The 13,363-nt window shown below is 41.5% G+C and overlaps 1 protein-coding gene across 1 annotated transcript in view; it reads right to left on the reverse strand.

Moving 5' to 3' along the window:
• Positions 1 to 482: 482 nt before the first annotated feature.
• Positions 483 to 13,363, reverse strand: part of LOC112307379 (cytochrome P450 2C18-like) — a 35,717-nt gene continuing 22,836 nt past the window's right edge. The window contains exons 6-9 of the mRNA XM_053922802.2: positions 11,942 to 12,083; positions 8,959 to 9,146; positions 1,729 to 1,870; positions 483 to 1,005 (exon numbers count right to left, since the gene is read on the reverse strand). Coding sequence (XP_053778777.1) covers positions 824 to 1,005; positions 1,729 to 1,870; positions 8,959 to 9,146; positions 11,942 to 12,083 — 654 coding nt within the window. The 3' untranslated portion in view covers positions 483 to 823. The remainder of the gene's footprint in view (positions 1,006 to 1,728; positions 1,871 to 8,958; positions 9,147 to 11,941; positions 12,084 to 13,363) is intronic.

The raw sequence follows: 13,363 nt of genomic DNA on the forward strand, positions 1-13,363 counted from the left end.
TAAATAAAATCTTAAAAAAAACAACTCCCTGAAATGGTTAAAAATATTAGTTGAGACCAGTATTGTTAAAGAAATGAAAACAGATTACAAAAAATTACCCTTTTTTTAACCTCTCCTCCAGTCTCAAGGTTTTCAGTCCTCAATACTCCGCTTCCCCACTCTGCAATCCCAAGGAATCATGACCAGAAAGTACTGAATTCATTCACTTCTACTCCTATAAATCATTTCCACCAAGGAAAGGATATTAAATAAAATTCTCATAATTGTTGTAGGTATATCCATACCGGGAAAGGCTTATTGACACATAAAAAGACAAGACAGTACACTCTTCTTAGGCACCTTGGTCTCCCTGATTCCCTGATTCCTCCCATTGTATTCTACCTGCTGTTCCTCCTATCTATCTGTTTCTCTCTCTCTCTGTTTGTCACTCTTTCTCTCCCTCCTACAGATCACGGACATACCCGTACACACACACAAGTATCCAAAGACTTTTCTGTTAACATTTAATATTTATATGTCTTTCTCATTCATGTGTTCATTTGAACCTTATCATCAGTAATTATCATACCTGGGTTACACATGAGGATCTGAGTATGGACAGTAGCAGAGTATAAAGAATAGCAGATAAACATGTGAAGTGTAACTCAGGAAACTTTCTTGAATGGAGGCTGGAAGCTCACTGGAGGGAATGGGGAGATGTGAGAGGGCAGGTCAGAGAAGACATTCCTGGGAAGAGGGTGAAGTGGGAAGGAAGTGAACAAAGCCCCCAGGGGTGTGATTTGTAGAGGACAACACAGCAGCAGCCAGAAGGTCTGCTCTTCCATCACACAGGAACAAAGCAGAGCTGGTAAGGAGGTGGCACAGAAGCAAGCCCATTGACAACTGGGGTGATGTCGATGTCCTTTGGGTTGACCACAGGTTTCAAGGTAAATTTCTGTAAAATGGCGGTCAGGAATAAGAACAGCTCCATGCGGGCCAGGCCCTCTCCTGCACACATCCGTTTTCCTGAAAATAACACACACACAGAGTAGATACTCCTTGAACGCTCATTTTCTGGATGCCAGAAAGAGAATGTGCAGTAATTGTATGATTCGTGGTTGAACGGGGGAGGGAAGGCAGAATAGTTGGAAAAACACATGGAAAAAGGGTGGACATATATCCAATCCACCTAACATCCTACCCAACTTATCCAAACAGGTACTCTTCTTTCAACAAATATTTATTGAGTATCAGCACCATGCCAAATATTCCATTAAGTGTTCCACAGTGTAACTTCTATTTCGAGTGTCCATCAATCTTTTTGTGGAAACACACATACATTGATAGTACTTTCTGTTCCTAGTCTGATGTTTCAGGATCCTTCTTCACACCCTCTGCACTTGCTCTAAGAATACCTACTCTTCATCAATCTCCAACACACCCTGAAGTTTTGAGTTCTACATAACACTGTTCTTTTTGGTTGGGATGCATGTACTTCTCTCTCAGCACCAAGCTCCAAGTTCATTTCTGATTTCGAAGAAGTGAGTCAACTCTCCAAAGCGCCAGTGATCTGGCCTCACAGTGAGGCTGCACCATGAGGAAGGAAAGTGTGTGGGTATTGGCAGTGGGGCTTCTGGTAATGAACAAAGAGCAATCCTACCAGTCCTACAGTGAGCACTACACCAGTTCCAGCTGTTCCCCCCAAAGTATCCTGTCCTCTGAATACAAAAGAAAACAAACTTGTATTACCTGCTGAGAAAGGCATGAAGTAGTCACTCTTCTTAAAGTTGCCCTTCTCATCCAGGAAGTGGCCAGGGTCAAACGTTTCTGGGTTGGGGAATTGTTTGGCATCACGCATTACAGAAGTCAGAGATGTTACTATGGTCGTGTCCTGGAAAGAAGAGAAGATAAACTGAGTTATGGAAAAGTCATGGAGCTGGAAGAAAGGTTGCAAGTCACTTAGTCCAAAATTATGATCTATGGATGAGGAGTCTTAGGTCCAAAGAAGGCAGAGCATTTTGAGCCCGAGAGAACAAGTAATAAACAATGATCAGTTTAAGATCAGTGGCAGTGCTGTTGCTAACGTGAATTCCAATAGCATTTGAAGAACGGAGGCCCTGGGTCCTAGGGTGTCTAACCTTCTGAATCCATCCTGCTTTTCACCATGTTTGGACACTGGTGTATGACCCCACCAGCTACTTTATTTTACACTTAAATCTTCACTCACCTCATATATGGATTATGGTTTGAAATGGAAGTCTCTGTTGGAGCTGAAAATGTCTGGAGTTATCTGTTCATAGGGCTTTTATAAGTAGACATCTGATCTAATTTAAAAATCTGTGATAACAACAGTAAGTACAGTGGCAACGATTAGTGCTATCATCGCCATGTAGATTGTCTTAATTTAAAAACATAGAAACAAAGAACACACTGATGGCTGCCAGAGGGCAGAGTGGTAGAGGGTTGGATAAAAAAGGTGAAGAGCAACATAATCAATAATAGTGTGATAACTTTGAATGGGGACAGATGGTCACTAAACTCCGTGTGGCGAGCACATCATAAGATAAATGTTGGAGAGTCACAAGGATGTAAAAGTACAGCATAGGGATTATACTCAATAATATTGTAGTAACTGTATGTGGTGGCAGGTGGGTACTGGAGTCTCTGAGGGGGGAACACTTTGTAAAGTATATGATGTTCTAACCACGATGCTAAGCACCTGAAGCTAATACAAACTAAGATTGAATGTAAACTAAACACAGTAACAAGCAAAATAGAACCTGAGACATGAAAATAAAGAATAAACTGACAGTGATCAGAGGGGAGAGGACTGATGGGAAAGAAGGGGAAGGGGCAAGTCAAGGAAAATGAATAGAGGACTCATGGGAACAATGGAGTGGGGACTGACTGTGAGAGTGGAGAGGGGTGGGGCAGGGGAGAGCAATGGGGAAACAGGTGGGACAGCTTTAACTGGACAACAATAATAATAAGTTAAAAATTTAAAAGATACAAGGACAAAAAAAAAGTACAAAAAAGTAAATGTTGAGTTACTGTATTATATACCTGAAATTAATATAACATTGTATGCCTATTATTTTTAAGTATATTTTATTGATTATGCTATTGCAGTTGTCCCATTTTTTTCTCCCTTTCAACCCCCTCCACCCTGTAAACTCCTCCCTCCAGCATTCCCCCCACCTTAGTCATGTGAATTGGTCATACATATAAGTTCTTTCCCTTCTCCATTTACCATACTCTTCTTAACCTATTTTGTGACCACCAGTTATGCTTCTTAGTCCCTGTAGCTTTATCCCCCATTTTCCCCTCATCCCCTCCCTGCTGATAACCCTCCCTATGATCACCATTTCCGTGATTCTGTGCCTCTTCTAGTTTCCTTAGTTTTTGTTTGATTTTTTAGGCTCGGTTGTTGATAGTTGTGAGTTTGTTGTCCTTTTACTGTTCCTGGTTTTGATCTTTTTCTTAGATAAGTCCCTTTAACATTTCATATATTGAGGGCTTGGTGAAGATGAACTCCTTTAACTTGACCTTATCTGGGAAGCACTTTATCTGCCCTTCCATTCTAAATGAGAGCTTTGCTGGACAGAGTAATCTACGTTGTAAGTCCCTGCTTTTCATGACTTTGAATACTTGTTTCCAGCCCCCTCTTGACTGTAAGGTTTCTTTTGAGAAATCAGCTGATAGTCTCATGGGAACTTTGTAGGTAACACTCTCCTTTTCTCTTGCTGCTTTTAAGATTCTCTCCTTGTCTTTAATCTTGGGTAATTTAATTATGAGGTGTCTTGCTGTGTTTCTCGTTCAATACAACTTCTTTGGCACTCTGTGAGCTTCCTGGACTTCCTGGAAGTCTATTTGGCCAATATTCTTTACATAGGACCCCCCCGCCCCCCCCCCCCCAAAAGCAGAAATCAGCCTCACATCACTGCAAGGTGTTCCGTTGATAGTCCCAGACATTGACAAATAATAAGCCATGCATTTCAAAGACACGACTAAGTGGCCACAAGAAGAAGATGAGAAGACAATCAAAATAAACACATTATGGCACATTTGTCACATGCATTGGTGAGTCCAACAGACCTTATATCAGAAACATGACAAGAAAATTTTGAAGAGGAAAAATTGTAGACCAAAATATTCTTATCAATATAAATTAGAAGTCCTGAACAATATGTAGCAAATCAAATCCATCTGAGCGTGTATACTTAGAATATATATTTTGAGTGGGAAAAGTGAGTCCAATATACAACTATTCCAAAAGATGTAGAAAATTGATATGAAAATATTACGTACAGATTCATGACAAAAAATTGTGAGAATAAGAAAAGAAGGCAAACTGTCCAATCTAATAGAGAATATCTACCACCCTGGCTGGTGTGGCTCAGTGGATTGAGTGCCAGCCTTCAAACCAAAGGGTTGCAGATTCAATTCCCAGTCAGGGCACATGCCTGGGTTGCAGACCAGGTCTCCAAAAGGGGGCGCCCAAGAGGCAACCACACATTGATGTTTCTCAATCTCCCCCTCTCTCTCTCTTCCCCTCTGTCTAAAAATAAATAAATAAAATCTAAAAGAACCCCAGTGTCTACCAAAATGTACATAAAACATCATTCTCAATAGTGAGGTATTAAACCTCCTCTTCCCTGAAAAACAGAAATAAGCATTAAAGAAAGATATTAGCTCAAATAGCAGGATAATATATGTAGAATTTTCAGATCAATCTAAAGACAAATTATCACCAATGATTTTAAATTTAGCAAGGTTGCTACATATAAGGTCATCAAAGTAATAAAATCAATTATAATTCCAAGTATTAGATTTTATTTTATTTTTTTAATAATATATTTTATTGATTATGGTATTAGTTGTCCCATTTCCCCCCCTCTATTCCCCTCCGCCCTGCACACCCCCTCCCACTCACATTCCCCCCCTATAGTTCATGTCCATGGGTCATACAGATAAGTTCTTTTTTTTTAAATATATTTATTGATTATGCTATTACAGTTGTCCCATTTCCCCACCCCACTCCACTCCATCCTGCCCACCCCCCTCCCTCCCACATTCCCTCCTCATAGTTCATGTCCATGGGTCATACTTATAAGTTCTTTGGCTTCTACATTTCCTACACTATTCTTACCCTCCCCCTGTCTATTTTCCACCTATCATCTATCCTACTTATTCTCTGTACCTTTCTCCCCTCTCCCCCTCCCACTCCCCTATTGACAACCCTCCATGTGATCTCCATTTCTGTGGTTCTGTTCCTGTTCTAGTTGTTTGCCTAGTTTGCTCTCGTGTTTGTTTTATGTGTGGTCGTTAATAATTGTGAGTTTGCTGTCATTTTTACTGTTCCTATTTTTGATCTTCTTTTTCTTAGGTAACTCCCTTTAACATTTCATATAATAAGGGCTTGGTGATGATGAGCTTCTTTAACTTGACCTTATCTGAGAAGCACTTTATCTTCCCTTCCATTCTAAATGATAGCTTTGCTGGATACAGTAATCTTGGATGTAGGTCCTTGCGTTTAATCTTGGGTAATGTAATGATGATGTGCCTTGTTGTGTTCCTCCTTGGGTCCAGCTTCTTTGGGACTCTCTGAGCTTCCTGGACTTCCTGGAAGTCTATTTCCTTTGCCAGATCGGGGAAGTTCTCCATTATTTGTTCAAATAAGTTTTCAATTTTTTGTTCTTCCTCTTCTCCTTCTGGCACCCCTATGATTCGGATGTTGGAACGTTTCAAGGTGTCCTGGAGGTTCCTAAGCCTCTCCTCATTTTTCCAAGTTCTTGTTTCTTCATTCTTTTCTGGTTGGATGTTTGTTTCTTCCTTCTGGTCCACACCATTGATTTGAGTCCCAGTTTCCTTCTCATCACTATTGGTTCCCTGTACATTTTCCTTTGTTTCTCTTAGCATAGGCTTCATTTTTTCATCTGTTTTTCGAACAGATTCAACCAAGTCTGTGAGCATATTGATAACCAGTGCTTTGAACTGTGCATCTGATAGGTTGGCTATCTCTTCGTCGCTTAGTTGTATTTTTTCTGGAGCTTTGAAGTGTTCTGTCATTTGGGCCATTTTTTTGTTGTTGTTTGTCTTGGCACGTCTGTTACTTTAAGGGGCGGAGCCTTAGGTGTTCCCTGGGGCGGGGTAATGCTGGTCGCTGTGCTGTGACACTGTACGTGGGGGAGGGGCCCAGAGGGAGCAATGGCGCCCGCCTCACTCTCCTCCGGATTTCAATCTTTCACTCTGATACCCACAATCAAACTGGGCCACTCTGGTGCTGGTTCCCGAGTAAGTGGGCCTGTGCACACTCTAGGCCCCTGTGGGTCTCTCCAACAACCTCTCCTGTGCGGCTGGGAGTCTCTCCTGCTGCCGCCCCAACCCCCACGGGCGCTTTCAATCAGAGGTTTGAGGCTTTATTTCCCCCAGCTGGAGCCCTGGGTTGCGCGGTCTGCTTCGCTGCCCGCCGTTTGTCCGGTTTATCTGTGGGCGAATGTGGTGCCGCAGGGTGCTACCCACCACTCTGCCTGCCCCGTTCTCCGCCACTCTGAGTCGGGCCCTCTGGGTTTATCTGTGCAAATGTGGGGCCGCAGGGTCTGCTAGTGCTCGGACTGCCTGCACCATTTGTCCCACACTCCGCCAGTCTCAGTCCCGCCACAGCCACGGGAGTCCTCTCCACCCCGGTGCCCGTCTCCGCCCCTCCTACCAGTCTGGATGAATGTTTATTTTCTATTTCCTTGGTGTTGGTCCCCCTTGCTGTTCAATTCTCTGTCAGTTCTGGTTGTGCGAGGAGGCGCAGTGTGTCTACCTACGCCGCCATCTTGGTTCCTCCCAGATAAGTTCTTTGGCTTCTATATTTCCTACACTATTCTTAACCTGCCCCTGTCTATTTTCTACCTACCATTTGTGCTACTTATTCTCTGTACCTTTCCCCCCCTCTCTCCCCTCCCACTCCCCTGCTGATAACCCTCCATGTGATCTCCATTTCTGTGATTCTTTCCTGTTCTAGTTGTTTGCTTTTGTTTTTGTTTTAGGTGTGGTTGTTAATAACTGTGAGTTTGCTGTCATTTTTACTGTTCCTATTTTTATCTTCTTTTTCTTAGATAAATCCCTTCAACATTTCATATAATAAGGGCTTGGTGATGATGAACTCCTTGAACTTGACCTTATCTGGGAAGCACTTTATCTGCCCTTTCATTCTAAATGAAAGCTTTGCTGGATAGAGCAATCTTGGATGTAGGTCCTTGCCTTTCATGACTTGGAATACTTCTTTCCTGCCCCTTCTTGCCTGCAAAGTTTCTTTTAAGAAAGCAGCTGACAGTCCTATGGGAACTCCTTTGTAGGTAACTGTCCCCTTCTCTCTTGCTGCTTCTAAGATTCTCTCTTTATCTTTAATCTTGGCTAATGTAATTATGATGTGTCTTGGTGTGTTCCTCCTTGGGTCCAGCTTCTTTGGTAGTCTCTGAGCTTCCTGGACTTCCTGGAAGTCTATTTCCTTTGCCAGTTTGGGAAAGTTCTCCTTCATTATTTGTTCAAATAAGTTTTCAATTTGTTGCTCTTCCTCTTCTCCTTCTGGTACCCCTATGATGAGGATGTTGGAATGTTTAAAGATGTCCTGGAGGTTCCTAAGCCTCTTCTCATTTTTTTGAATTCTTGTTTCTTCATTCTTTTCTGGTTGGATGTTTCTTTCTTCCTTCTGGTCCACACCGTTGATTTGAGTTCCAGTTTCCTTCCCATCCCTGTTGGTTCCCTGTACATTTTCCTTTGTTTCTCTTAGCATAGGCTTCATTTTTTCATCTACTTTTCAAACAAATTCAACCAATTCTGTGAGCGTCTTGATAACCAGTGTTTTGAACTGTGCATCTGATAGGTTGGCTATCTCTTCCTCGCTTAGTTGTATTTTTTCTGGAGCTTTGAGCTGTTCTTTCATTTGGGCCTTTTTTTTTTTTTTTTTTGTCTTGGGGTGCCTGAGCCACGTAAGATTAAGTGCCTAAGGCAGGTTCTGCTGAAAGGACCTATGCGCCCGACTGTCTCCGAACGTGCAGGTAAAAATGCTGGAAGAACTTGTCCCCGTGTAAAAAGTCTAACCGCATCCACACAACTGCGGCTCCTCGGAAAAAAGCACGTTCTCGGTGGAAGGGATCACTGCTCTTTTCTTTCCAAGTTTTCTGCCTGCCGCATTCCTTCCCTCCAGCGCATCGGCCCAAGTATTAGATTTTAAAAATGGAAAAGGAATTTAAAAATTTATAGTAACAATAGTAACATTAAGTACCTATGAAAGAGGAAACAAAAGATTTGCAAGCCAATGCCCAACATCCTAAAAAAAATTAAGAAATTTTGAAAAGCCCCCAAACCCCAACTAGGAGCATATACCATATCTATTCATTGAAAGATTCAATGTGTCATGATGTTAGGAATTCCAAATGATCTAATTTCGTCCTGATAAAAATCCCAGCAGATTGTTTTGGTAAATCGACAAACTGACTCTAACATTCATTTAGAAATGTAAGCAGCTAAAATTAGCCAAACAATATTAAAGACGCAGAACAACGCTGACTAGTGTGTCTTAGTTGGATGGGTGTTGTCCTGCAAAGCAAAATTCCTTTGGTTCAATTCCTGGTCAGGGCTCATGCCTGGGATGAGGGTTTGGTCCCCGGTCTGGGAGTGTAGGCAATGAGTCGAAGTTTCTCTCTCACATCAATGTTCTGTCCTTTTCTTTCTCCCTCCCTTCCCTCCTCTCTAAAGATAAACAGATTTGAAAAAGAGCAGAACAAATCTGGAAGACCTACAGTGCCAGGTGTCCAAACCTGTTTTAAAGGTTTATAGTCTGAACTGGAAACCACACGGAGTCCATCAAGCGGCCACATGTCTGATTTCTGCCCTTCTCTCACCTTGTGTTGGTGCAGGATGAAACCCATACTGTGAAAATGGGAACTTCAAGACCACTGAGGTCAGTATAAGAGAAACAAATCTTACCTTGGGGATGAGGTAGTCTCTGAATTTAATGTCACAGGTCACCGCATGGGGGAGGCTGGTGGGGAGAAGGTCAATGTATCTCTGGGTCTCGTGCACCAGGGCATCCATGTAGGGCATGGAGCTCCTGTCCCGCATGCAGGGGCTCCTGTCTCTGCCAACCACACGGTCAATCTCTTCCTGGACTTTAGCTGTAAGACACAAGAAAGACTGATGGAAAAGGAGAAAAATGCATACCAGAATTACATACTGGTCCAGGGAATATGAAGCACTATGAAGGTGCCTCAACATCATTATAAACATCAGTTCAGTTATATGCCCCCAAATACACCTAGAGAAAAAGAAATAATTGCCACAGTAGATACCTGTAACTCTCCTACAAGCTACACTTAACAAAGATCAACCCATATCTATATGTCAGCATACATGATAATATAAACAGAAATGATGACGTTTCAAAATATAAGCTGAATATAAGTCAAGAAATTACAGTCTTTGCAGGAAGAAAAACAGGAAATCAAGTATTAGTTTTCTATCAAAATAATCTGTGGGTTGAAAAACTCAGTGACAAGGTGTGTTTTGTGTGTACGTGTTGTTTGTGCGTGTGTACGACTTGTAATGGTCCTCTCTCCATCCTCCAGCTCGACAGTGTGACCGAGATGAACATTCTAGCAGTTTCTCCTGAAATGAATGTTCAATTTCTAAACAATGATTCACTTTATTTCTTACTCACATATTTTTAGGCAATATCTGATTTCCTGGGATGGAAAGAGAGAATTTACTTCTCCAAGCCCGCCTCATGCAAAATACACACAGACACACACACAATTCCACTTACTCCATTTCCCCCAGCCCAGTTAGGTTAAGAGTCTCTGTGTTCAAGAAAGATTCTTCCCAAAGCTTTCTTTTCAGCCCTACACCTCACTCTTTGCCTGTCGTTGTCCAGTGTCCCTGAGTGTAGGGCTCTCAGGTTCCATGTCTCCAGAGAGTAAACCCCCCTCATTGTGTTGGGCAAAAACAATTACTTGACAAAAGAAGCAGTCAAAGGGGCCTGGGCAGGGAGAGCTACCTTTTTCAGCCTGTGTCTACCTCTACCTTTGTTGACCCTTGGTACTTCTAAATACCAGAACGTATGGGGATGTAGGGACACACAAATAACTTTTCCTCTTCGTGTATCTTCCTCTTCTGACACTGAGGTCACAATTTCATTCTCTCTATCGAGTTCATTATCTCCCCTTCGCATGCTCTCTGTGTTTCAGAAATTGGTTGGAGATTTGTTAGCTGTTTCCTGACCTCCTCAATCTAGCTTTAAAAGACTACTTCTCATTTGTAGTAGGTTATAATCATTTTAGTGGGATTTTGACACAGGACAAAATAATGTATATTTCTAAACTGCTATGCATGACCATACTGTTTAAAAATAAGTTCTGACAGTAACCAGAGAGGAGAGGGGAGAGGGACAATAGGGGAAGGGACATCAAGGAACATGTCTAATGGACACATGGACAAAGCCAAAGAGGGTAGGTTGAAGGGTGGGAGGCCGGGATGGGTGGGGTGTGGGGCGTGGTGAGGTGAAAATGGATACAACTGTACTTGAACAACAATAAAAAACTTTAAAAAAGGAAATTTCTGACATGAAGTGCTTTATGACAGATCGAATTTTGACCTCCTCCCCACAAATTCTTATTTTCGCAATCACCACCTTTCTGGAAACAGACTTCTGAAATAACAAAATCCCTTCTTTTTCCTATTATAATATAGTCATTTTATTTTATCATTTTTTCACTAGTTCTAAGTTATTTATTTATTTATTTTTATTGTTGTTCAAGTATATGTGTCTCTATTTTCACCCTACCACGCTCCCCTCGCTCCACCCATCCCTGCCTCCCATGCCTGAATCTACCCCCTTTGGCTTTGTCCATGTGTCCTTCATACATGAACCTGATGGCCCCCCACTATCCCCTATTATCCCTCTCCTTCCGTCTCTCTGATTACTGTCAGATTGAAATAAAGAACAAATAACAAAATTCCTTTACGCAATATCTTTTTTTTTTCAAATCATCACCCAAGGATATTTTTTTTTAATTGGTTTTAGAGAGGACGAACATCAATTAGTTGCCTTGTCAAATACCACCCAACTGGGGATTGAAACCACAACCTGAGTATGAGCTCTGATTGGGAATTGAACATGTGATCATTCCTCCTATGCAATGATGCTCCAACCCACAGAGCCACTTCTCCCTGGCCTCACAGTGTCTTAAGCCTGAAGAGTAACATAATTCATGAGAATCTAACATTTTCTAGACCGTGGAATCTATCTCAGACAGCCACACTAAATGTCTTGGATTTTAACTTATGCTTCAGTAAGGAGAGTTTCCACCAGAACCCTGCGTTTGAAAATGAGGAGAGATCTGTGCAAAAATACACCTACTGTTGAAAGTGGATAACCTTTTAATAACCAACCAATATGTAGTCCTCGCCCTGCCTGGGTGGCTCAGTTGGTAGGAGTATCATTCTTACACCAAAACCTTTTGGGTTTGATCCCCGGCCAGGGCATATACCTAGGTTGTGGGTTTGCTCCCCAGTCAGGCTGCATATGGGAGGCAACAGATTGATGTTTCTTTCACATCGAGGTTTCTCTCCCTCTCCCTTTCTCTCTTCTAATCAATTAAAAAACATATCCTCAGGTGAAGATTAAAAAAAGTGCAGTCCCAGGTGAATCCATCCTGGCTGGGCCTGCCACATTGACCTCCTGTGAAATCCAGACACTGCTTTACTGTTTCTGCTACTGCCCACAGGGTCTTCACTCCTCTCAGTCACCTCTCTGTGTTATAGGAAGATGTCCATTATCATCCCCCCTTTAAATCTGGAATATTAAGCAGGTCAAACAGAAATTTTAATAATGACACTTCCCTAACAGACGCAAGACAGAATGCACTTGCCCACACCTTTTCTGAAATTCCCCCTCCCACCAATTCTGGCATACCTGAGACTTCTGGGTGCTTCAGCAGGAGCAGGAGAGCATACCTCAGGGTGGTACTTGTTGTCTCTGTTCCAGCTCCAAAGAGATCAGATACAGTGATTGTCAAGTTTTCCAAAGTAAACAGTGACTGTGGGTTGTGCTTTTCCTAGAAATAGTTTGGTAAAATATCTAACACATTAATTTGTCAGAGTTACATTTTACCCAAACTAAGTCACATGGTTATCAAGTTAAGGAAACATATTAACTGCAAGGTGCGATTTTAGAAAACAAATGGCTGTATGGTATGGCAAGAGACTGTAAATTTGTTGACGCAAATTTCATTTTCTATGACGCAAAGCATCATTTTCTACTGCCTGTCCTTCACTTGCCTGAATGTTCCTTCATCGCCTCTTTTGCAGGTAAGTGAGCCATGCAGCCTAGTTATTCCATTGAGATATAAGCAGAAGCCTATTAATGTCACTTTTCTACTTCCTCCTCCTTATGCAAAACTGATATGAGAAGGAGGAGGTAGAGTAGACATACTCTTGGGGTGAGGGGGCTTAATCATAAAATGAAGCCTATCAATGAAGTGTGGGTGAAGAGAAATGAAAAGTATTTGTCTCTGATGTGTTGAGACCTCAGTCCTATCCCTCTGCTGACACGTCATAAGACTCCTTTTATGTGAGGTCAATAAACCCACTATTTGTTAAAGCCATTCTTAATGGTTTTTCTTTCATTTGTAGAAAAACACAATCTGAATTGGTCAAAATAGGTAAAGAGGTAAAAGGCTTGTACTTTGAAAACTAAAGCCATTGTTAAACAAAATGAGTAAGTAAATGAAAAAACCATCCCACATACAAGTTTTGGAAGATCGAACATTGGTACGATGGTGATGCTCCTTGAAACTATACAAAGGTGTAATGCAATCCCATTACAATTCCAAAGGCCTTTTTGCAGTAATGGAAAAATCCATCCTCCCAATTCCTGTGGAACTACAGTGGAAGGATGCAACTTCACAACTTGAAAACTCACTACAAAGCTACCATAATCAAAACAACAAACTTCTGGCAAAAAGATAGAAGACAAAACCAAAGAAGTAGAATTGAATTCTAGATATAAACCAATACACCTATGGCCCATTTATTGTCAACAGTGAGCCACGACTATTTAATTCATAAGAAGAGTCTCTTCAACAAATAGTGCTGGAACAACTGGATAACCACATGAAAATGCATGAAGTTGGACCTCCACTTTACTCCAAAAGCAAAATACAACTCAAAATAAATAAAAAACTTAAATCCGAGAACAAAACCTATAAAATTCTTCAATGAAAACATGGGGAAAATCTTCACAAATTGAGGCTTGGCAATTAATTCTTAGATTTGACACCAAAGAAACAAAAGAAAAATATGTAAACCAGACTCCATCAAAATAAAAAAGGTTGTA

Source organism: Desmodus rotundus, chromosome 4 (assembly GCF_022682495.2).
Source record: "Desmodus rotundus isolate HL8 chromosome 4, HLdesRot8A.1, whole genome shotgun sequence".
In the NCBI taxonomy this organism is placed as follows: Eukaryota; Metazoa; Chordata; class Mammalia; order Chiroptera; family Phyllostomidae; genus Desmodus; species Desmodus rotundus.